Consider the following 26,154-nt stretch of genomic DNA (forward strand, 5'->3'; position numbering starts at 1 on the left):
GCAGCTGACAAAATGACTGAACCAGGAGGCCAGTGGTTGGAATGATAGGTTAACTGCTCAGCGATGTGGAACAGTTAATGAAATAGTCAGAAGGAGATCATAAGATCACCTTCATTAGGTCAGGTCAAAGATGGGTGTCCCACCTCACCAATATCCTGTATGTCACTGTCTGTTTGGAGACCTGGAAGGAGTAGTACAAGTACTCCTTTGGTATATTTATATGCCTTCACTGGTTTGCAGTTTGGGGACTTTCTGAACCAGAGACATAGTCTTTGTGTTCAGCATCCTTTGAATTTCTTGTCAGTGGATTTATCCAACTTCTTTCTTAAATCCATGTAAATTATTAGTAACTTCTTGTCACAGAGCAGTTCTAGGACTTAAGTATCTGTTTTGTGAAAAAGGATCCAATTAATTTTTTAGCTGGTTATTTTTAAGTTTCATTTGCTACCTCCAGTTTCTTGTAGCAGAAAATCATGGAAGTGATCATCCCTGTTCACTTCTTTGTACCTTTTGTATCCCTTGTTAAACCTTTTTAAACGTGAGTGTATTATAATGTAGGTAAATGCAGTGCAATGAGTCTGGAAAGGATGAGTAAGTTGTTCACTGTTAAGGAGGAGATGGTGATGTCCTAAAGCCAGTGATTTGAGGATTTAGGGACTGGCATAGCTCTACAGCAAGACTGCTGATACTAGATAACTCGTGGACGAGTAAGGAGAGTGTTGAGCAAAAGTGGATGTCAGAAGTTATCCTGTGATTGTAAAACGTATTTTAGTATTTGCTTTCATGTTAAAAATTTTAGACTAAAAATTTATTTCAAAACTATGCCTCAAACCATTTTTTGGAAGAGATCTTTTGCGCGTGAATGTGTTTGTGTTTTTTCCACTAGCGAACTTCTGGCATATGGACAACAGTGGTCGCTACTTACTATGCTGTAATAGAATTGGATTGCAGTAGCAGGGATCTTGACAGTATGTTGTGTTCTTCCTTGTTGAATGATTTGATTCACGTCTTCAACTCTTAACCTAATTACTTTTGTGCCATCTCAGGGTCTGTAGGTAATAGGGAGCAAGTGAAACTAAGGTAAATTATTGGGTGCTTTCAGGTTAGATATTTCAGTTTTCAGTATGTCAGTGTCTTTTGATTAGATACACTGTATTTAAAAAAAAACAACAAACCAACAAACAAACAAAAAAACCAAAAACCTTGGATCCAAGATTGACCATGGGACCATCTAACCTTAATTTCTGTGAAACTGGGTTTATTTTATTGATTACCTTACTCTTTTTACTGGCCTGCATCTTTATGTAGGCAGTCTTGAGGGTATTCCACTGGATTAGGTGATAGATCATTCGGTCACAACAGAGAGGAATATTAGATGCTTCTATTAGAAGGCTCAGCCATTTCTTTAAAGAGTAACTTTTTGCAGTTTAAGTTTATGCTGTGTGGTACTACATGATTAGTATTTTGAATGGCTTTTTTTGTGCTTTGCTGCAGAATCTTTATTGTATGTTTGGAATATGGAAAGGTGCCATGTGACTTCCATGTTCAAAGTTTTTGTTTCAGAAATATCATCTTTAATTGTTTAGAAAGTACCTATGATCATTAGAAGAAAAAAAATCAGCAGGAGATCTTCATTTGTTGGAATGTCTATTCAGGCATGCTAAGAACATCTGTGTAAAAGTGATACAGTCAGCTGAGTACCTTTTACAGAATTCTTGTTGGCAGATGTAAGAAAGTAAATTACACTGGCTGCCTGGTGCTAACAAGAAGCAGGTACAAACAGGAAATAGTAGATATACTTATTTTCATCACTACAGTTATTTTCATTAAATTATATGCACAGAGAATTACTATGTTTCTTTAAACAGGAGAATTTCTTATGACTTCAAGTAAGCTTACTGTCCTGTTACCATCTGGAAAAGTCGGTGGCTTAAACTTGAAGATTTTGAAATGTATAAAATACTCTCTCTTGTTAGAGTGGACAAGTCTTTGTGTGGTTATATTTTTATCCTTCCTGTGTTCACTGTGTTTTCCTTCTCTGTGTTACCTTTTCTATGAGACTTGACTTGTCAGGCTTTCTTTGTATTATCCAAAAGTTAGTGTTGGTTGCTACCTGGAAGCAGTTCTGGTCACTAGAATGCCAGTGAAGTGCAAATTGTGTATGCTACAGGAAGACGGTGGATCATACTCGTTATGCAGATCTGTCACACTGTTTTAGTGCTTTGAATTTATGAGTGGTTATTTAACCAGAACTTTTACATAGGACTTCCAGTGTTGAGGAAGAAGTTGGTTCTTTTGCCAGACTTCATTACAAGATGCAAAGATATCATGAAGTGACATCAGTTCAGCTATGAAATACCAACAGTTAGTGAACTGCAACTCAGTGCTGTTTTGGGTGGATTTTTGTTTGTACTAGATTGGAGAAAATTCTTGTGTTTGACTGTAACCTGTCTATAGAGTTTGCACTGCAGCATGACAGCTCGTAACCTTGACCCAAGGTCTCTGTCAACGTGAGTGAAGGTTTCTTGTGGCATTGGGTAGAGAAAGCAGATGCCTGTGGGCTGTGTGTCTTATTAAAGGGAGGGAAGTGGTCTTAATTCTCCACTAACTTCTGACATTCTACATCGGGCTTCTCCATTTAATTCTCTTAATTTAACTTGCGTCTGAATTCCAACTGATGGAACACTAATCCCGAGTTATCCACTACCGGGAAAAAAATATGAACTGGATTTCAGTTAAGAGGTACTCAGATAATGACATGTGGCTTCCCTAAGCACAGTGTCAAAATGGGTTTGCAACTGGCAGTTTTGTATTTTGTTTGTAAGCACTGTGGCAAAGAGTAAACTTTTTACTTAAGAATTTAAACTAGATGACTTATAGGACTTCTTGCTTGCTTTCTTTATAAACATTTTTCTGCTCTTTTTTTAGACATGGACCGTGATTATGGGCATGGAGGCTATGGTGGCCCACGATCCATGGACTCTTACCTTAACCAATCCTATGGGATGGAGAGTCATGGAGGTGGAGGCGGAGGAGGTGGTGGTGGTGGTAACAGGTAAAATAATCCTTCAGTTGTCCCAAGAATTGATCAAATCCAATTTAAGTTTAAATCATTCTGTCTTCTAACTTAAGTGTTCCTGAGGCATGTTGTTACGATTTTGTATGAACATTTTTGTTCTGAGTCTTCATGTTCAATAAATACTAAACTGTAAGAGCTAGATTCTTGTAATAATCAGCATTTTTGTGGAAAAGTTTGACAGTGAAACAATGCGTCTTTGAATGAAAATGGAGAAAGTTTTATTTTTCAGTAATGGCTGGCAATTTGTAGCTGATTGGCCTGACATATCATTTCTGACATAGCAGACTAGACCTAACTGGTTTAGTGCCTTAGACTGAATCTATCAACATTCCGTTTTCAAGGAACATTTAGGGTATGTGTACTTTGGTTTGAATGTGCAGTGCTCAAATGATCTTGGTATTGAATCTGAAAGTCATGTCCAGATTATTTCATTGGCAGGTACTGATTACACTCAAAACTGTGTGCATGTTCTGGGCTGCTTTGTAAGATGGATTGGTCTAAAAATAAAAATTCTGATGCAGTGGTCTTAAAGTTGTGTATTTAATGCTAGGATACTATTACTGTTGCTCTTTCAGATAAAAACAGTAGGGAGCAGCTGATTTGACTTAGGTCTTAATATCATATTCAAAGAAGCATGCTTTTCAGAGTAGTGATTCTATCTTGGAGGAAATAAAATGCGAAGAAAACTTAGATAATCTGATGGTTTTCTTATGTGCGCCCTTGAATTCTTGTCTGGCTGTAGCCAGACTATGATTCTTGTCTGTAGTCACTGTGGTGCCACTGGGCAAGGACAGTTCTAAGTAGGGAGGCTGGAGAAGTGTTGTGTTTTGCTGCACGGTTCTGTTAAACATTTTAGTTAAGTATAATATGTTTAATGATGAACACTAAGATTGACTTAAAAGTCTGAGCAGAGATTCAGGAATGAGCTGTACCTACCATATAGTAATCTGCATATGATTGAGGTTGAATGACTACTTGAACACCGAAATGTCTCTTGCCATGTAACGTTAATACTGTGCATGGGCTCTTTCTGTAGATAGTGTCATTTTCTGTGGAGCTTTGGGTCTTCTGAGACTAACATATTTTAAAATGAAGGCATTCAATTTACTATTGATACAGCTAGTAATTTGAGTCTGTTCTAGTCTGTATTTTGTCAGTCCAAGGGGTTGTCTTTCCCAACTCCTGTTGAATCACCCTATTATAACCCTGCAGGGACACTAATGTGTTTCCCTTCCAAGTGGTTACAAATATTGATGATTTCTAGCCTGACCCTCCCCCTGCTCCCCCCCAGGCAAAGCAAACTCTTGGTAAATAACTAAAGATTTCAGCTCCTTGTTACTCTACTCTGAAATTCCAAGGACTGTTTTCGTGTCCACTGTGCATGCACTGGGTAGACTTTCAAAATCCTGAGTTGCTAGACTTAATGGTCTGCAAGTGAAAGATGGATACACTGAAGATCATGAACTCTTTGATTGGAAGACTGAATTTTACAGGGATGAAAATTCCAAAAAGTACAAATATGAGTGGAAGAGCACGTGTATTTTTCCTTTAAAATTAGAACTGTGGGGTGCTTAAGACTCACAACTGTACCACTAAAAAAAAGATTTATTTTTTTTTTTCCCCTCAGTTCAGAACTAAGCCGCCTTTTAACTGTTATTTAACTGTTAGAATACAAGGGCATGATTTTGAAGAAAGGAGAGTTTGACTAGCTTATGAATGTCTGCAGGTGATTATTTTCATGAGACTAGGGCTGGGCTCTAATAACATTTTAGTAAATAAATGTTGCTGAAAATTTTAAGTAAACAAAGTTCAGGTATACTGAACTTTAGAATTGTTTGTAGCAAAAATGGCTCAGATAGCTTTCTATCTGGTCATAGTGTGATTTGCCCAGCCCTAATCAAGATTAAACAATAACACAACTGTACGGACCAGTATAGTAATAAATTGATTTTAGTTGATAAATGTCAACTGATAACTTGTCTTTTGAAATGTATAACATTAGTAAGCTTACTTTTTTTTCTCCTCACTGTGCAACTTTTCCAGGTTTGGACCTTATGAGTCTTACGACTCCGGGTCTTCTCTGGGTGGGCGAGATCTGTACAGATCTGGCTATGGTTATAATGAACCCGAACAAAGCCGCTTCGGAGGTAGTTATGGTGGTCGATTTGACAACTCCTACCGGAATAGCCTTGACTCTTTCGGAGGTAGAAACCAGGGCGGGTCTAGCTGGGAAGCACCTTACTCCCGTTCAAAATTGAGGCCTGGGTTTATGGAGGACAGAGGAAGAGAGAGTTACTCTTCCTACAGCAGTTTTTCTTCACCCCATATGAAGCCTGCACCTGTAGGCTCTCGGGGGAGAGGAACGCCTGCTTATCCTGAAAGTGGATTTGGAAGCAGAAACTATGATGCTTTTGGAGGACCATCAACAGGCAGAGGCCGAGGCCGAGGAGTAAGTACAGAATCTTTTCAGATTCTTTTCACTAGACACTCTTTTAAACCCTTTCAAGACCACTGCTTTAAAATGAATGCACTGTTCAGTACAGTGTGGGGTTTTTGTCCAAGCAAACTATCATGGTTGACAATGTTGTTTACCCCCTTGAAGCTGTCTTCAAGTAGAACCCAGTCCCTCTTTCTGTTGAAAGTAATGAGTAATAGAAGACTAGTTGATCTAGTTGATAAGGTTTGTTAAATCTCTCCTTTTGTTTGAAAGGTGAAGATAAAAGTAATAGGTTTGGTCTAAAAGGGATTAAAAGGACTTGCATTTTTCCTTGTAAACACTAGCATCTTTGCTGCTGGTGGGGAAATTCCTGAATATTGTAAAAGTTTAATTCAAAGTCTTTTGAAGTTTTGAGTAGGTTAAAGGTGCAATGTATAAGCAAAAAATAAAACCCAGGCTGTGAATGCTAGAGTAGTTTTTGTTTCCTGTAAAGGTAAAAGTTTAGCTAATTCTTTAATATGTTGAACACATGCTTTATCAAACATCAAGTCTTCTTTTAAACTTAATTCTTACTCTGACTTGTGTATTGGAAGGGTGATGGGGAGGAAGTGGCAAAAGTGGGTGGTTAGCAGTTACAGTGATTCTTTTTCAAAATTAAAGCATGGTTAAAGGGGCATCATCAACTTGAAATCAGGTCCTTTCACAGAATTGAGATTAATTTCCAGATAGTGTGCCTGGTCCTGTTACTTGTATTCATTTTGTTTTGAAGACTTATATTCTAACTCCTTTTCAGTGGATTACTTTCTAGTGTAGGATCTAAAAACTGTATGTCCAAGAAACAGCAAGATTAACTGTACGCAAAATAGTGTATCACAGTTTGGAGAAGTAATGCTTGATGTTAAATGAAGTAGGGGAAAAAAATACAACAGAAGAGAATAAAAAAAAATCCTGACAGAAGTACTAACTTTAAGTTGATGGTGTCCCTTTATCTTGGTTTTATATCCCAATTCTGATTATGTTTTTTTTAAGCATGAAGAGTTCAGTGAACACTTTTCTGCCTACACATCTAGGTGTAACTTATCTTTTAAAATTCTTAAGTGTGCCATATTTCTTTGGGAAGCAATTATTTAATATAAACCATACAACTTGTTTGTAGCTTGAAGTGTAGAGGAAGATTATTTTTTACTGGGTCTTTTACATGCCTAATTGTGTGGTGGTCTTGTTCCAGAAAGTCTACTTTGCAGCATTCTTGAGTAGTATAGTTGTCATATTCAAATTTTAGCTCAGATTTGCACATGGCTGCTAGCTGGCATGTAGCATGGTATGAGAAATAGATTCTATTCTTTGTTTCTCTGCTTGTGAAGCTGAAAGTGGTAGGTTCTTAAGCTTGGATGCCATCCTTTCAGAATTCATTTAGATCTGAAAGTTTTCTGCAGAGTTACAACCAAGTAGCCTTATTTCTTTTTTGTTTTGCCTTTGAAATTTATCTTTTTAGTCTTTTATGTAATAAAGGAGAATGTAAAGGCTAAACTACTTACCATATGTAAAATGCATTGCACCTTTAATAGATAGACTGTCTGTTTAAAAAAAAAAACAACTTGAAATTATCCAAGTGCATACTTCATGTCAATTTTATATGTGTACAGTATAAATGTACATGCTAGGTAGTTCTATAACTATCTCAACTAAATAAATTAACATGGAGATCTTGTGCATGGACTTCTGATTAAGAAAAGTGCCTGTTTTGCAACATTCTGTCTGTCATTTAAAATTTGCTTAAAAAAAATTCATACTTTTCACGACGTATGTTAAAGTTATTTTTATGTTCTTTTAACCTTGATAGTGTAATACTAATTCTCTTCTCATGGCGATACAAATATTTCTGCTTATCCAAGTCACCCATCCAGTCAGTGGGCTCTCTTCTGCCCTTTATTAATCAAATAATTGAGTTAATATTAAGAAGTATGTTAGCGCTTTTGAAAATATTGCAGCTACCTAAATTCTCCCTCTTCAGATTACTCATTTATTCCATGCCTTCAGAGAGGTAGCTTTCATAAACAAGTGTCCACACATGACTGTACATCATTTTAGAAATAATAAAAGGTTTAGTCTTTCAACTGAATTTTCATTCCTATTGCTGCCATGTTTTTGTATCACTCCCTCCAGGCCCAACTTTTAAATTCTGAATTTATTGAATTCAGTGGAAAGATAAGTAAAAGAAAGAATGAGCTTCCTTCAATTAATTGCTGTTCCATACTGGACAACCTTCTTTACTCAGTTTTCAAATCACTGTTAATCATTTGGCATGAAGAAGTTTGAGTTTTGGGTGGTTGGTTTGGTGGGGTTTTTTGTTTGTTTTTTTTTTTTTTTTTAATGACTGCTGACTACAGTGTCGAAAACTGGATTGGTTAGCTCTGTTTTTTTCCCAGAGGGAGAAGTCATTCATCATCTAGAGAATCTGAAGAGAGGAGCCAAGATGTTAGGCTGAGATATGAACTCTGATAGACATGTTCATTGTCTGGACAATGGTTCTGAATAAGCAGAAACACAGTTTATACCTACCTATTCATTCTACTGGACAAACGCCCACAAAGCCATTGCACAACACAACATCAAACTGGGAGCTTAAATTTCCCCTGCATTTTGCTCTAGAATGCAGATTTTACTTAGTTCACAGTTTTATTGTACCAAGTAATTGTTTTATTTCTATTGATTTCATATACTAATACCTTTCTCTTAATTTCACAAATTTTCAGCATATGGGAGACTTTGGAGGAATGCACAGACCTGGAATCGTTGTTGACTATCATAACAAACCCAGTCCTGCAGCAGTTGCTGCAAGAGGAATAAAAAGAAAAATGATACCACAGCCATATAACAAACCTGGTGGGACATTTATCAAGAAACCCAAAATGACAAAACCTATTTTGAAGCTGAGCCAGAAAAAATCACCTAGTAAGTAACAAGTGCCAAAATTCTTAAGTTAAAATTACTGATTCTTTTTATTCATTGAGAATTATTTAGTTTTAATATTCAGAAAGAGGGCTGTATGTGCTGTTTTGTAATTCTTCATTTTCTACCTTTTGAAGTACTCCACGACAGATTTTGTGAATTTACTTTCGAACTCTTCTACTGCAAAGATAATTTGCTGAATGAAATTGAGTATTTTGATGTGTTTAAATATATACTGCTGAAGACTATTTCATTCAGACTTTATAATGATACTTTCTGGAGGCAAACTTTCACCACTGAAAATAATTTCAGATTTCAGGTTGCCTTAAGTGACAATGCCTGACAAATATTAACATGTGCTCTTACATGAGCCTGCGCACTGCTGTCCAAATGGATATAAAAAGTAGTGCATCAACTGCAATGCAGCTAAAATAAAGGCATAAGGTGTGGGTGAGGAGGAGAGGGAAAGGGAGACAAACTGAGAAAACAGCAAAAATTGTTACAGAATAATTTGTGAAAGGCAGAGAGAAATTGCTCCTTCTTGTAAATGAAATGCCGTAATGAAGAGAAGAACTGGAAATATGATAGATATACTTTGCAATTTGTATTTCCAGTTTTAGTGGTGCTTGGTTTGTTTAGATTCCCTAAAGATGTGCTACAACTCTCATAATTTTGATACTGCAGGCAAAGCTGGAGGAAAAAAACCCCAGTAATAAGGTTTGAATAAATTACTTGCTTTGAGGGAATGTAAACTTGGGTATTAAATATTATGAATGGCATGTACAGCAGTCAAACTTTAGTTTTTCGTGCTTGTAACTTCCTCAGAAATTTGGATCTGCAGTGTTTTATATAGTTTGGCTTCAAATCACACCTGAAAAACATTTAAAATTACTTTAGCTCAAAGCTTGCAAGGTAAATGCACAGACTTGACAAACTTCCACATGAAAATTTTATTTTTGATTTTGTAATTCCAGTTACACTACTGCGTATTACAAAACTGTTCCCTTAACTTTAAAATCAAGAATACTGTAAAAATTTCAGGCACTGGAACACTTTCCTCTGCCTTTTGTATAGGGAACGTTATTGCTGGACTCGCCAGCCTTGCTGTGATGAAATGGATCTGTAAAATACACATCCATGTGTGTCAAAGACTTGCATCTCAAAGGTCTCCCTCTTAGCTCTTCTTCTTTCAGTACTTTTGTAGGTTCTCCTTTTCTAAACTACCTTCAGACAGAGCACTTCTAGTTTAATATCTGTTCCCCCTCACTGATTTCCACCATCCAAGGACCAATGTACTTCATAGTATTGAAGTTAGTTTGAGAAGTGGAGTAGATAGTGCCTACTAGAATGCACTTTTAATCAACCTGTCCTGTGGCTCTGAGACTGGGGGGAAGAAACTGTTGCGTGGCTTAATACAATTTTCTGAGACTTGAACTGAAAGATGGTCTAAGCAATATCATGTAGTTGAAAACTAAAAAGTGGGTAACAACTAACAGAAAATCGGATGCAATCGGTGTATGCAATGTATGTATGAAAATATATCTCAATTATATTGTCCTTTCTGTCTTGACTTTCTTGTTTTGTGGAGTTAGATATAGGTGATTGCTTCTAAAAGACTGTTTATATTCCTAAGGATAACTGATTTTACATTTAGTATTATTACTAAACTATGATAAATTGTATATGTAGACTGTCCTAGATGCATATCAAGCTGAATTTTTTTCCTAAATATCTTATTGCCTTAAAATGAATTGACAGTGACAGCACTTTTGCACTATTTATTTCTTCCTCATTTTATGTTCATAGACATGAAGACGTCTTTCCAGGATTCTACTATAGAGGTAAAGATTCGCAGAATTGGAAAATGTTTGTGATTTTTTCTGAAGTTTTACAGTATACCTCAAGATGAATAATTATTAAGCTAGAGTTTTATAAAAATTAAGCACTTAACTATATAAGTTTTTCTAAACTTATTTTTTTTTCTTCACTTTGTCTAAAACTGTCTTATTTTGGTGGCAGTCTTGAAATTCTTAATGATTTTGAATGAAAGATATAGCCTTTGTAGATAGCCTGGAAAATGAATTTTAAAGTGTATTTGTAGACCCTACGTATTGTTGTAATGCATGGAGAGCTGTCATGTGAACACTTCTCGTGTTGTCATAGGTAGTCAGCTTGAATTCATACACCTGGGACCTGCTTGGGTGGATTTAGAAATTAAGTACAAAATGACAGGGAGATTACTAAACAGCAGTGAGGAAGAATGGATGAGACATAAGACTCATCAAGGAGAAGAGAGTAAATAAAAAAACAAACCGGTGTTAATGGGTGTTCTCTGATAGGGTACAAAGATTAGTTCCCACCTACAGAAAGATCACTTGCAACAATATGTAAGGATGTGATTAGTAAGCTAAGCGTGTATATATATCCTGGTTCCGTGTTGAAAGACTGGAATGATATTTTCCTTCTTTTTGAGTGGAGGTATTAACATATTCTCAACTAAGTATTTAAAAGTCTGAATTGGAAGTCAGAATATTTATGTAGAAGACAGTGAGAATTTTGATTGTGAAACTAATTCACAAAGACTTCAAGGCATTAAGGAGAAATGCATAGCTTGAAGTGTTTGTACACTGAGTCTAACTAGATACTCAATTCACTTTCTTCCATTGTCATATTTGATAAAAATAGCAAGTAACAGATTATTGGAAATAAAGTAATTTGCACTGTCTTTTTCTGGATTTAGAGTGGCATTATTTAGTTGGAGTTTTTTTTCTTACAAAATGTATGGATTTGACTTTAGGAAATTGAAGTGGACACAAGTGGTGCAGTAGTTATATATGAAGACTTTACAAGAGATGCTTATGATCTTGGATATCAGACTTTTGGAGGTAAGTCAGTTTGCTTGGTCAGGTAAGGTATTGTAGGTATTGTATTTGTGTGACTTTGAGTGAATAGATTTAGTAAGCCTGTATGTATGACCTCTAATAGTTATTGAGTAGCATGACTTTTTTTTTTAAGAGTTTATAAATTTAGGCCATGGAGAAGGTGATTGTTTGTAACATCCATCCATCACTTGTTTTGTTCTTTACATGCTTATTGTCTCTCTGCTTTCTGATCATCTCTGTATGTTGTTGTTGTTTGACTTGTTTTAATTTTTGTGAAATTAATGTAAATGGTCTTGTATACTTACTGCCATTCCATTGCTTAAATGTTGTTTATCCCACCAGTTCCTCACCCATATCCTATTATTTATCCCACTAGCTGATCAACCTCACCCTTAAATCCTAGGTGAGTCACTTTTATAAAGTGGATTTAGTTAACTCGGAGAGGTGCTCTCAAGAACATGGGGTCTATTTCATGTGCAGTCTTAATGAAACAGGTTAATTATTAGTTTACATAAAATCACTTAAAGTGTATATTAACTGTAGTGATTTCAAACACATACACAAAGAAATCCAGTTTTAAGGCTGAAACTTTTTTTAGTCCCCTTTCCCTTGTGTGCCACCCTATTGCGTATGTAGTCTAATCTGATGGTAAGGAGTGCTGGAACTTTGCAGCCAACTGATTAGAGTTTCTTTTCTTGAAATAGTAGTAAACTTTTAAATTTTTTTATTTTTTAATTGTGTCATTTTTTCATTTTTAAAAGTTTGCATAAGTGCACTGAAGGAAAGTAGGAGCCCCACTGTGGAGTCCCAGTTTATAAGTAGATTCAGGCTTCCATTTCCCAGCCTGTAACAGGATGGGCACTTGAATTTGTGAGCTTGAGGGGTAAGATATAGGCCATTTCACTCCACAGAATGTCATACTAGATTATTTTTACAACAGTAAAACAAGTGATCCTTTTCATGTTTCCAGGGTTGGTGGTAAGGCAGTAAGTGAAATTTAAATCCTGAGATCAATAATGGGAATTGCCTCTGTGGGTGGGTGGTTGGTTTTTTGTTTTCAGATTGAATTAAAAAAAAAAAAAAAACAACAAACAGCTTTTGGATAGGAGTTTTTCTCCTCTACAGATCAGAGTAATTTCTGAAACTCTGCTACAAAATGAAAAACCTTGGGGTAATCAGGAATGAGGTGTAAGCTGTTAGTCGGTGGAAATGTTTTCAGTACTCAGTGACACTTCTAGACCCACAGAGCTTTTTGCAAGTCCTCTTTTTTTTTTCTCATTGTGCTGCTGTATGTTCCTTTCTGATGCTGTTTGGATGGAGGCAAATTTCATGGAGGCTGACCTCTCTTCTAAGGTTGAAGTGCAAAAGAAAACTAAGTGATCCTCTTTTTCCTGCTCTAAAACTACTCTCTGAATAATATTCTAATTGTTTCCCTTTGTCCATAGGCTTTTAAAGCAGACATAGGAAAGGCAAGCATAAGTACACTTATGCAAAAAGTCATTGTCCTTAGAAGTCTTTAATGTTGCAAAACTAATTTCTAGTCATTTATTTGTTTGCACTCTTACTTACATGCCAGGTGATAATTTAATTAAGTTCTTTGAAGGTTTGGTTGGGTGTTTTGTTGTGTGGTTGGTGGTGGGGTTTTTGTGGTGTGTGTTTCCGCACCCCCCCCCCACCCCCCCCCCCCGCAGCTGGTTCTTCCTTCACTGGTTTTTTCTTCAGCTGAAAATCTTTGGAATGTTTTCCTGTGAAATCAAGCGAAGTCTAGTGGGGAAAAATAAAGTTGTTGAAGTTCAGGTTGGGAACCATACCTTAATGTAACACTGCCTTGTCTCCTTTATGAGAACTTTTGGTTTTGGAAACTGCCTTCTCAGTGGAAGAGGATGGCTTTAGATAGTTTATTTTTATGTAAAGGGATTATAGCAATGGTGTTGTAAAACCATGGAGAATTTTAAATAACGTGTTTCTCCCCATGCACCCCCAGTACCCTTTCCTGGTCACTTACTTGAAGAGGCCTTTAATAACTAGGCATAACAGGGTAGGGTTTGCTTTAACTCTGAATTTCCTTACTTTTATGAGTGTAATCTAGAGTGTAACCCCTAAACTACTAAGTTTGCATTGTTGGAAGCAAATGTTTAAATTGGTTGTCTTTAGAGGAGGAAAACAAAACAAAACTTCTTTGGCATTTAAATAAACCATTGAACCGCTTTGGTATAGGGTCTTTCTTTGCATTTTGAGGTGTTTGTGTAGGAGACAGGGAAGACATACTTTTACTGGGTTTGTTTTGTTGTTTTTTTTTTTTTTTTCCCCCATGGAACATAACATTTAAAATTCCTTCTACTGTATGTTAAGATGGCAAAGGAGAAGTTAAAAGTGAGGAAGAAGAAAAGCGGCGAATTGAGGCCAGGAGAGAGAAGCAAAGGCGTAGAAGGGAAAAAAACAGTGAAAAATATGGTGATGGATACAGGTTTGTGCTATAACTTTTGTCTTGTGTGCAGTGTTTTTCTTCCCCTTTATCCTTTTGTAAGAATATGTCTTCTTTCCTGAAAGACCCTTTGGACTGATTTTAGGAAAATAAAATGCAGCAAAGAAACAACTAAAAACATACCCCTGCCTGCCACCCCCAAACCTCCCACCCCAAAACAAAAAAAACCCTAACCCAAACAAACCAAACCAAAACCCAGCACCCAAATCCTGTGGCTTAGAAGACTGGGTGTTTCGCTGGACCTCTGCTGTATCAGAAAATACACAGTTTCCTAACCCCTTCTCCCCCACAAGTGCATCAATGCACACTTGAGAAGCAGCTTAGAATGGTACTGCTTTTGAAGTATATATTCCAGTTAAATATATATTCATGCTGACTTAATAAGCTGTTAGAAATTGACACTATTCTGGTTTTATATGTATGGTGAGCTATTTTATAGCAAAAATAAGTAGATAGTTCTGTAACTTTTCTTAGTCTTGCCACAGCGAAGCAGGTTAATGGCCAGCACTGTTCAAAATTGTTCTGTGTCAGCGCAGTATATGATCATAGCATTAGCGCTTTTTCCTCATTGTATTGAGGAGGTCATATTTCCTTATAAATATTATATAGTTTTTGTATGGAAAAAGAGCTTTAAATGAATTATTTTGACTATTTCTAACTATGAAATCGTGGACTGGCTTGACTATGAAGAGTACTACAAAAGGTGACACAAACTAGAGAGCTGTGATAGATATAATCACAGGATAATGTGGCTTTTAAATGGCTAGCTTCTGATTTCAGCAGTTTTCATCTTCTGCATAGATAATTCATTACTCTGAGACTGGCCGGATTTATATTTGGTTCTTGTAGCAGTTACCCTTCATAGTGGTAAAATACTGGAATTTTTTTTCGTTTTTTTCTTTTTCACTTAGCCTTCTTTAAAGAACGCTTTTCCCATTTGTTTTTTGATTAGGTTTGTCAAGTCCTCATAGATTTGAGGACAGAGGGAAGAATGTTTCTTTAATGGTAATACTATTTAATGTATTTCTCTTGATAGAATGGCATTTACTTGCTCATTTTGCAAATTTCGAACATTTGAAGAAAAAGAAATTGAGTCACATCTGGAGAGTGCAGCTCACCAGGAAACATTGGATCATATCCAGAAGCAAACCAAATTTGACAAAGTAGTGATGGAATTTCTTCATGTAAGACAACTGGTTGTTGATTTATATAATACTTGTACATTAGAATGTAGTTACGATTTACCATTTATCTTCAAAATATGCTTAATTTATCATCATTATTCCTTTTGCAGATGACTTTTGACACAGCATGTATTACTAAAAGTTGAAGCAAATTCAGAGTCTGTAAAATAGTGTTACTTTTACAGTTAAAAGTAGTGCCTTAAGAAGTAACGGCAATTAATTGCTATTTATTATAGAGCTATTCTGAGTAACATTTTAAGTATAGGTGCCTGTTGGAATATAAACAGTCGTACATCAAACATCTTACAGGTTTGGTATTTTTTTTCTCATTCTCTGTAGGAGTGTATGGTGAATAAATTCAAGAAGACAGCTATGCGTAAGCAACAGACAAGTAACCAAACAGAAAATGCCCAAGCTGCTGAAAAAGATATAATGGAAGGTTAGTAATGCTTTTTATGTGAAAGTGTGTACTGTGGAGCTCTGCTTGTCCTTTTGTCCTTTCATACTTCTTTGAATTTAATAAAATGTTTGGATTAAAATTATTAGTTTTCACGCTTTTTCTGTACCTGGTTGGGATTCCTTGCTTCATTTCTGATATGATGTAGAATGTAAGCAAAGTGGGAGATATCTTATTTATGTTTGCTATCCAGATAGCCTTGTCAGAAAGTAAGATAACATTGTGCTAGGTACCTGACAAACAGAATTATGTGGGCTTTGCCACAGTCTTATTCAGTATAATGCATGAGGAGTGGCAACAGATGGATGCAGATAGATTGAAAGAGAGCGTGTAATAAAGCAGTAAGGTGATAATGGTCAAATATGATGGCAAGGATCTGGATAATGTAAGGGATAGTTGCTGTGGTTTTGAGGGATGCTGACAAAAGGAGGAGTTTGAGCACTTTCTTGGCTACCCAAAATGCATCTTGGCCTGAATTTTTTTCCCTTTGGCTGCCCTACAGGCAGTTTTCTAGAGCATTTTGTGCGTCCCTGCCTTGCTGTGCCATATCCTTTGACTTTATCTTTTGCTTGAGGACTTTCAAAAGATGTGGTAGAGCCAGAAGGGACATCTCTTGAGTACCTTTACTTTAGGCAATAATTGTATTTGAATATTACCTTAATTGGAATTTAAATGCTAAAAGCTACTTAAAAACAGATATAGCCAACATCTTAACAATCTCCCAAATTCTTCGTGTGTACTTTCCTTAAGTACTGGAGGACCTGTTTGCCTTTATGATCAGAATGTTCTGTTGGCAGTCTAATACTTAAATTTGCAAGAGGAATTGGATTAACGTGCTTCTTCCTGGTGGTGAGGGGAAGCAAGGAAATAAATTAGTTGTTCTTATGAGGGGTAAGGTAATCCAGCTGCTTTGGTGAAGCTTTGTTTGTTTCTTGTATCAAAACGTGTATTATTAAGGATATTAGTTATTGTTGATTATAAATAGATGGCATTTTTGTACATTAAATAGTTCAATTTGATTGTTGTATCATTTTTATTTCTCTCTATTTAAGCAGGTAGGTGTTCTTATATCATAACCTCAGGCAGCAAACATAATTGCCTGGGTCTCATACATAGTCTGTGGAGAGAAGGAGTTGGAATATCCAAGTTAAAAACATCCTCCTTCAACATTACCTTCACAGCCTAATTTTGATACCTGAATTTGGGTGAATATTCCCATATGGTTCAGTTTGACATGTTTAACAACTGGCAGCTCTAATTCTCTGGTATAAAACAACCAATGCCCTCTCCCACTTCCCTAGAATAACATATTTTATGTTAAAGGTTTGTTGCATCTTCTTTGGCAGGGGTCACTGCTGATGACCATATGATGAAAGTTGAGACTGTTCACTGCAGTGCTTGCAGTGTGTATGTTCCTGCATTACACAGTTCTGTTCAGCAGCACTTAAAATCTCCTGATCACACAAAAGGAAAACAAGTAAGATATGACATATTAAAAAAGCAAGCAAGCATAATCTAATAGTAGGTGAGAAGTGTTACGGTACTTGGTGCAAGTAATTTCTAAGTTCTTGTTGGTATTACATGTTCTCTAGAAAGCTAGAATGTCCTTGTTACACTTTGTAAACATAATGTCCCATGAAGTAGCCAGTGTTTAAGCACCCCCAGTTAATGAAATGTTGGTGTGCTTAATAGCTGACAGTAGTAAGTCTTGAGAAGGTTACTAGGAATGACTTTTTTATTTTATCAGAATTTTTTTACTGCCATTAAGTGTTGGAAAGATTTTGTTATTCAAATTGCAAAACATAATACATAAGTTTCCAGCAAGATAACAAACCTGGTGTCTTTTTTGAGTTTTTTTGCTTGGCTATTATCTTTTTTCTTCAAATTAAAATGAGAGCAGTTTAGAATTTGCAGTAGTATGGAATTGGTCCCTGTTACAATTTATCATGATACACTTTTGAGATTGGTAGAAGGATTGAAAGAGTAGTGTGAATGGAAAAAATCACAGTTGTCATAGTAAGCAAGATTGCCAAAGTAATGTTTTGTTTATATATGAGCTTCTGTGATTATGGAATATCATAGAATCATACAATGGTTTGGGTTGGAAGGGACCTTTAAAGGTCATCTAGTTCAACCCCCTGCAATGAGCAGGGATATCTTCAACAATATGTTAGGCTGTGATGGAGAAGCGTGCATGTTGTCTGTAGATGAGAACAGGTAACTGTGTTTGTAGACAGGTCCGTTGTTGTAGTTCATTATGTAAGCAAGATGTGAATATATCTTTTGATCAAGCTAAAGCAACAAACTATAAACACCACCAAACTTAATTGAGCTTATTATGTGGTTTGGACTTAAATGCTAATAATGAGCATTTCATGCTGCAATACATTCATTATTTTCCTTACAGAAGGTGACTGTGAATTCAAATTGCAATTGGGTGTATGATAATTATTCACTGTAAAATTTGTTTCCTAGGCCTACAGAGAACAAATAAAAAGGGAGAGTGTTCTTACTGCCACCAGTATCTTGAATAATCCTATAGTCAAGGCACGATACGAGCTGTATGTGAAGGTAAGATGCAAATGGAAAAATGTCATCTGTAACGTTTGCTATACCGCTGTTTCCTCCATGCTGATGGAGTTTAACCTCAGTGCTCTGTCTTCTATTTCTGCCTTCTAGGTAGCTCACAGATTGAATATACTTTTAATGTATTTTGCCAGTCTCAGATCGTTGTCTCTGATGACTTCATTTGCAGAAAAAATCACCACCTTCAAATTTACGATCTTTTGGGTTTTGTTTACCATTTTTATGTGTATTTAGTCAATTTTTAATTCTATGCTCTTATAAAAAAAACCCAGCTTTAGGAAAGCATCAGCAGTGTCTTTGTACGTAATACTAATTGTAGAGCACAAAACACTTCACAAATGAGTTAATCTTTACGTTTTTAGAAGCAAAGGATCCAGCGTGTGGCTTTGTACTAAAGTACAGTGCATGTACTACTCAGCTACTTTTATTCCATAGAATTTCTAGGATCATGGCAGCATACAAAAAATAAAAGCTTACAACAGCAGTTGTTGTGATCAGAGAATTTAAAAGGCATGGTAGCCTATGTTGCAGATACATGGCCTGAGAAACACAGGTGAATTCATTTTAGCAAAATGTGGGGTTTTCTTCTTATGGGCCAGTGAAGTGACTTTTTCTGTAGTACCATTGTTGGCTGTTTCTGGTAGTTAACTTTTAATTGGTTTATAATTTTGCCTGTGCCTAAACAATAGACTCTTTCAGAAAAAGCAATATTCTGTTGCACAAATATGTCAAGGTAGGAGCCAATGCAGAAGTTAATTGTGATTTAAAATGTCAAATTAGTCATGTCCTGCAAAATTATGTATGGTTGGGTGCGTGAATCAGTTTCAGCCAACTGTTCTGTATCTGTTAAGAAAAGGTAGCAAATGGCCAGATACCACAGCCTGGAATATCTGCATATATTTCCAGCCATCTCTTCTGGTGTTCCTTATGGCCTGGTATGCATGTGCATTGTCCTGTACAGCCCCTTAGTGAGGGACTGGTAAAAAGAATGGAAATTTGCCATTCCTTAGTTGGAAAACTGAGGAAGATAAAATTTGCAAGATCGTCTTTGCAAGGAGACCACTGACATTTTCAGAATACCTAGCACTGGTATTTCCTGGAGTGGATTGAACTTAACACACTTTCAGCAGCACCTGCTGAGTGAGATATATCTGGCTTCTGGTTATGCAAATCCCTCTCATCCTTATCAAAAGGTACAATCAAAGGCAGACTGAAAGAGTCCAGTTTTATGGATGTGCATGAATTAGAGCATGGGATGCATGCATTTGGTGCCTGCAGTCTTCCAGAAGAGTGGGAAATCCTTGTTACAGCCAAAAATAGCTTGCTTTGAGATGAAGGGCAGACTGGCTTGCGGAAAAACCCCTCCCCACCCTCCAACCAAAAAAACCCAAACCCTCAAACAAGCAAACACTGCCCCCTCCCTCCCATTGTTTTGGAAGGTGTTGTCTATGCTGCATATGCAGCGTGGAAAGAGGAAATTCAGAGCAGGGAAGACCTGCGAGGCTGTTGCGTAGATTTGTACCAAGTTGCAAAGGCAGGTACATCACAAATGCCTTTGACAAAAGGAGAATAAAATTGCAGGTCAGCAAATCCTGATTTTTGTGCATCCCTATTGATACAGTTTGACATGAGCAAAAAAGATAAAAGATTTTCTTTTCTATTACACTGCTGGATTTCTCTGTGCATATTGGGAAGTTTGTTCTTTTAATGGGTGGCCTAGAAGACGTGCATATCCCAAATAGAGTTGAATTAGGGAAAGTTCTTTATCTGTTGAGGCCAGTACTGCCTTCTAGAACCACACCCTGCTGGAAGTCATCCACCTCTTTACCACAACCGGTATTTGGGACCCACCTTCCTCCATTCCTCCTTTTTGTGTGAAAAATTCTGCTTAAGCCATTTCGATTGCCCCATGGAGCTACTGAGTAACTGCTTGGAGGATGACAATTTAATGTAATTTGGGTTGATTGGCTGGCTGACACCTGGCAGCAGGTGATCAGTTTTGAGGATATTTGCTGTGTGTTGCATTGTATAAAACTTTTCAAGGTTGAAGGCTCTGGCTAATGTTTGACTGAAAATGAGGGAGTGGAACATGACTTCTGGTCTGGAGTAAGCTAATTGACAAGCAATAAGAACTGCTGTTTTACTTTGGGACACCTTGGCCACTTCTTTTGAGTAAAATGCCATTCTATCTGTAACTTATTCCTCTACCCAATGCTTAATGGAAAATCTGTTTTGCCCTTTGATTTAATCTTGTCTCCATAGGTTGTTTGCTGTATGTGCAAAAGGAAAGAAAGCAAATAGATGCATCCATTTTAAACAAACTTACAGCTTCAAATGTGTTGTTCTACAAATACTCGACTTCCATTTTTTCTTTAACTAAGTGTTTCTAGTTTGCACTGTGAAAAGGAAAGCAGAAATAATTTTTTCTGTAAACATTTTCAAATATTTTAATATTTAACCATATAATTATGAAGTCAGTTTTAGATTTTCAAATTTCACAGCAAAATCTTCTTTTTAAGAAATAAATGCAAACTTTGTAGTGTTTACCTGTATGTGCTAAATAAGTATGCGTACTTGAACTTGAATCTTTCAGCTAGTTCTGTAAGCTTGGATACATCAGCTGTAGCAAAGATGTAAAGGTTAAATTGCCTCTGGTAATTTTCACTGAGTTAAGCTATTTTTTTAATTTTTAATTTTTTTTAACATGGTAAAGGTGCCTGTGCTGTTCGCTGAAAATGGAAGGATCTATATGGAATTAGCCTAAGATAATTCCAACATGTGTTGTGTGTGGGGTTTTTGTTTCAAGCCATTTGCAGTGAATATCCCAGCTCCATGGAAGACAGCTTCAGTAAATTAAATTATGAGGCTTTAGAAGAGCTCCTGGTGTTGTATAAAGGCTCTGATCTTTGTTACGCTTCTGGTCAGTGACTAGGGTTATAAACGGAAAAGGAAAAACAAAGGTCCAGATAGGGCTTGACAGCGGTTGGTAGTGCCACAGCCGATGATGAGAGCAACAAGAATCATAATGGTGGAGAATAGCATTTCTTAAAGGTGGGCTTCTTAATTTACTAGTGCAGCTTCCTTGGATCTATTAGTATTGGAATAACTCTGTCGTGTACCATTCTTCCAGTCTTCTGCTGGACCTCGCTGTTAGGACTATCATTTTCTATATCATGTCTTCTGTCACAAAGTGTTGCATCTGTTTCCTGTACTGCTGCTGCGTTGGAGCTGGTGTCTGCATTGTTGGAAATTTCTCAATTCAGTTTCCAGAAAACTGCTGTACCAGAACTGAGGTTTCCAGTTGTCAAAACTTGCATGTGATCTTTATGATCCTAATGGTGCTGGTGACCATCTTTTACATAATTTTTTTCAATTCCTATATTTGAAAATCCAATTCAGTCCTTAAGTTAACAGCATATTGTTTGCATTCTGTCCTTTGCATGCAAGGAGCCTTTCCTCTTAATCTTGTTTCATATCTTCATCATGGGTATTTTAATCCAAGAACCTTGAAAGGATTCTTTCTTACCTTGGCCGTTCTTTTAACTTGTTTCCCCAGTGTTGGTCTTGTGCAGTACCCTTTTATGCTTCCAGTGTACTCTTTGTATGCTTTTTTTAAAAGTTTCTTAATTTTTCCTTATTCTCCTATAGCCATATTGTAAAGGTGGGTGTGGGGGGGAAGGGGAGAAATCGACCACAACCCACCTGCAGGCAAATCTGAAACAATCATCTTAGAAGTTTTATGAACTTTTAGAAAGGGACTTGCTACTAAGGAGGAAAAGAAGACCATCTTGTTTCTCAGGCAAAAAGTTATCCCTTGATGAAGTCTTGACTGCCTCTAATTTTGGACCATTTAGAACTTCCCTGATAGAATGATGTCTATGATTAAAAGCTGCTTGGATGTTGCTCAAGAGAAGCATCATAGAGGTTGACATTTTCTGTCATTATATCCCAGGACTGTTTGATTATGTGCATTAGTGAAGGCATTGTAAAGCTTACTAGGTAGGCAGGCAGACTTTGGTATCTTTTTGGGTCAGGTTTGTGAGGCCTGTTATAAATAGATATAGAGAGTGGTTTCTGGGGACATTTGAATCCCAAAGCTTTGGTTGTAAATACCAGTTCACAGTCTTAAGCTTTCTCTGCAATTTAAATATTCTAGAGACCAGGAACCCAAAGAATGCATCTCTTGGGAATAAACTACTTATCTGCTTGTGTTTTTATGCTCTGTAGGCATCATAAAGTCTTTCTGCAGCAGTTCAGTGGTGTGCCTATGTTCTTGTTTTCTGTGGTTTTTTTGTTTTGTTTTTCCAAGCCATCTGGGAAGATGTGTGGCTGTCAAAATCAACTAGCATCAAAATTGGCTCTGCATGCTGTGCTGGATGCCTCTGATGCTACAACACTGGCAAAGAGTGCAGTCGTTAGGATCTTCCCCTTGAGGGCAGTAACTTTTTCCTTAGTTTGAGAACTTGAAAAGTGCATTTTTCTCTGAAAAAACAGTTGGGGAAAGCAACTTAATTTTTTTTGTTGTTATTATTGTACAGAGATCTGTTCGGCCAGAAGTAGTGTGCTGAATCCAGTTCTGCTAGGTTACCCAGAAGCGACATCCTGTCTCCACAGGAATGAAGCGTAACAATTTTCTGTAGCCTGTCCCCAAGAGTCAGGGACAGTCAGAAGTTGTCTGCAGGAGAGTGGAAGTAGTCCTCTTAGAAGTCCATTCTTTAGCTACAGTTCATCATTATGCCTACCCTAGACATGAGAGGATTTTCATCTTTCCTGTTGTATCAGACCTATAAAAGGGCTTCTGATATCCTTGTGAATAATTTACAGAGAAAGGCCACCTTTTGTTTTCTTTTGCTAGGAAACAATGCCCTCCATTAGGCTATTCAAAACTTTTAATATACCTGTCTTCCCTCTGTAATGTATACTGATGAGCATCTATTTGAAGCTAACCAGGTAGAGTATTCTTAACTCAGTAATTAGCTTATTTCTGTCTGTCTTTGGAAATCCTTGTTCCTGTACCCAAATGTGATTCAAAATATTTGGCTGAACCCAAGGAAGATGGCACTAGAGGCTTTGCAGTCAGGAGGTCTTTCACGCTTCTATCTGAAAAGGAAAGTAGATAAGCACAATTCTGGGGAGTTGCACTAATCCTTATTGAATTAAGGTTTGGATGCTCAGTCTTCTTATTTCACAATGCTTTCCATTGATGTTGGAATTGAATTGGTTTGGGCACTTGCTTTTCTGTGTGGGTTTTTTTTTTTTTTCATGAAATGGTTTACTAAGCTAATAAATATTTTTGGTATTTCAATGTTGGACACTGTTACCTGTTCAGTGAAATACTCCTTAGTGTTCTGTAGCCCCATGGTACTTTGACAGTAATAGTGGATCATCTAAAAGTAGCATGAGTTTTAACTGAGATGTGGGGTTTTCTTGTTTTCATAGGGCTCAGATAAGTTTTGATACCAGCTTTCTATGTACTTGACCCTTACCTATGAGAATCTACTTCTAAAAAACCTAAACTTAGTATCTTAAAGAAGTTTAAATACTACCTTATTCATGGGGTTTATATGTGGCAGCTATGTCTTTGATTAGGCTATGAGTTGATTGGGCTCAACAGACACTACCATCTAAGTGCTGTAGGCTGGCCATTACAAAGTGCGTGCATAAAATTATCCTGGGACTTGGAATAACATGGTCTCAAAGAATTCTGCTTTCTTTGGGTTACTCTTTAAATCTGATTTTATGACTTTTCTTGATTTTAGAATAACAAGCCAAGTTTTTGTTCAGTGGCATTTGCTAAATGTTTTTATACACTTCTAATTTTTCAGTGATTTATAGGCCACCTGGAAGACCCTACCTGAAAAATGTAACAGAAGTAAAAATATTTATGTTTCTTTTTATAAGTAAGCAAAAAAGGACAAGGGGCCTAGTACTCAATTTTTCTTTTGGATCATCTTTTAAATAATATTCTTGAAATCCCAATCATAGTGTAGTTAGTGATTGGTGTCGTATGTTCAGATCAGACTTGTTCTGTCAGATGTTTGAACACGAAAGGGGCTTTAGCGAAGAAACTCCTAATACTTCATGTTGTTATTCTTTATTGTTTATTGATTATTTATGGTTCTTAAATATCTGAAACAAGTGAAAGCTGAGGTATGTCTTGTACTGAATTATTTTATGAAATAGAGAAAAAGTGAAACCAGAATGCCAGCTTATTTAAAATACTGTCTGAGAAATCTGCTTGATAATTTTTCTAGATCAGCAATGGAATGAATTTCAGGCTAGTCAATGTAATTAATTCTAGATTTCTTTTTCATTTATTGAAGAGTTTGCCTTTTTGATAGAATTATTCAGAGTGAATAAAAACTGTAAATAAGGATAAGCAGAATGAAACTCTTCTGTTCAGATTTGGTTTTAGTTGGGGAGAAAAAGGAAGCAGCTGTAGTTCTTAATAAAAATATGTTGAAAATTAACCATGTAATTTTAATTTACTGAATGTTGAAGTTAAACTGAAGTTTGTGTGTAGAATACTTTTGGCTTTTTCTCAATGCCATTTCTACTTCCATTAAAACAGCTTATTGGGATCCCAGTTTCCACTGTGCGTATAAATGAGGTGTTGCTAATTTTAAATCAAATCCGTTTTGATTTTTCTTGCAAATAAAAAAAAACCCTGTTAAAAAGCTGTATAAAATACCATAGCATTTCTTAGTGGCTGCCCTTTTTATTCACTGAAATGACGAGTATTATTTCATTTTATGTTTGAAGTAAATGTCAAAGTGTTTGTTTTCAATCTTCTGCTTCAGGGTGAAAATCCTTTTGAAATTAATGATCAAGCTCAGGAGCAGCAGACGGAAGAAGAGGACAAAGCTGATGAGCCAGTTGAGGGTGAGGAAGAAGAGGAGGAAGAAGAGGAAGAAGAAACTGAAGAACAAACTGACTTCACTTTAGACCACACTGAAGATAACTAAGTGCAAGAAAATGAAAATATATTAGGGGGGGCAAAACAGCTTTTTATTTCTGCTCTAAAGTGGCTAAGACTTTTTAATAGTCTCAAATGAAGTTGTTGAAGATTCCCCACCGTATGCATGCATTCCATTCCATGGAGAACTTGTTTATATAATTCCTCTGTGTTTCTGATTTTGTTTAAAATGAAATTAAGACTATTTTAGTTGAGCTTTTTATAGCAAACTGACTGTTAAAGCTGATTAAAACATTGTGTTGTATATTTTTTTAAGCATCCTATTTTTTTGATGTGTGTATTGAAAGTTGGATATAATAATAATTTTTGGTCTAATCAGCTGAAAAGAAAGGCGGGTCTGTGGGGTAAATGTATTAAATGCTGTATGGCATAAGCTTATCATATTTACCTCTTAGTACAGAATGAGTAACTTCAAAAATTGTGCTGTTGAGTGTGGCTTTTTGGGGATTGCATTGCACTCTGTATAATAGAGTATGTGTTATAATATGCCTTGTAGCTTTTTGTGATAAGATGTACCAGTTTCTAGCAATAAAACACTTAAGAAATGTTACTGTTTAAAGTGTCTATAGTTAAGTATTTCAAGTACTTCCCCATACTGACTACCAAATTGGTTTCAAATCAAATCTTGATTGATATTAGGATTGAAATGATTTAAAATTTGTAGTTGCATCTTAGTAACTCATGTTATTTATTGCTGATTTTTGATGTATTCAGACTCCACCTACCAGGACAGATAAGCACTTTCACCTTCATACTGTGCCTAGGAGAAGCATGCTTTCAGTATATTTACACGCTGTGCACTGTTGTCTATCTTAGAAATTATATATAAGTACCCTTGTTTGTTTTTTTTTTCCACAGTTCCTTCTAATCTAGCTTTTGACTAATGAGAACTGGAAGTATCTGATTTAACTATTTCTAAGTACAGCTAAGTAATTTGGATCATTTTTCCCCAAATGTGGTAACTTAACGGAAGTAACTGTACAATCTCTTGTGGTCATTATGGGGAATTTTTTTCAAAATCTCATCATATATGTAATTTGTGCACGTTTCTGTTGGAGAACCTTTGTGTTAATTTGTAGCCATCACTGTATACGGGTGGTATAAGCAGAGAGCGGA

The 26,154-nt window shown here is 36.4% G+C and overlaps 1 protein-coding gene across 2 annotated transcripts in view; it reads left to right on the top strand.

Moving 5' to 3' along the window:
- ZNF326 (zinc finger protein 326) overlaps window positions 1–25,588 on the top strand; it is a 29,724-nt gene extending 4,136 nt beyond the window's left edge. For both annotated transcript variants that reach the window (XM_072867370.1, XM_072867371.1), the window contains 11 exons: window positions 2,929–3,055; window positions 5,123–5,528; window positions 8,273–8,471; window positions 10,275–10,309; window positions 11,266–11,353; window positions 13,703–13,817; window positions 14,872–15,019; window positions 15,359–15,458; window positions 16,823–16,953; window positions 17,952–18,047; window positions 24,863–25,588. In XM_072867370.1, coding sequence (XP_072723471.1) covers window positions 2,929–3,055; window positions 5,123–5,528; window positions 8,273–8,471; window positions 10,275–10,309; window positions 11,266–11,353; window positions 13,703–13,817; window positions 14,872–15,019; window positions 15,359–15,458; window positions 16,823–16,953; window positions 17,952–18,047; window positions 24,863–25,027 — 1,610 coding nt within the window. In that variant the 3' untranslated portion in view covers window positions 25,028–25,588. The remainder of the gene's footprint in view (window positions 1–2,928; window positions 3,056–5,122; window positions 5,529–8,272; window positions 8,472–10,274; window positions 10,310–11,265; window positions 11,354–13,702; window positions 13,818–14,871; window positions 15,020–15,358; window positions 15,459–16,822; window positions 16,954–17,951; window positions 18,048–24,862) is intronic.
- The last annotated feature ends 566 nt before the right edge of the window (window positions 25,589–26,154 follow it).

Source organism: Ciconia boyciana, chromosome 7 (assembly GCF_034638445.1).
Source record: "Ciconia boyciana chromosome 7, ASM3463844v1, whole genome shotgun sequence".
In the NCBI taxonomy this organism is placed as follows: domain Eukaryota; kingdom Metazoa; phylum Chordata; class Aves; order Ciconiiformes; family Ciconiidae; genus Ciconia; species Ciconia boyciana.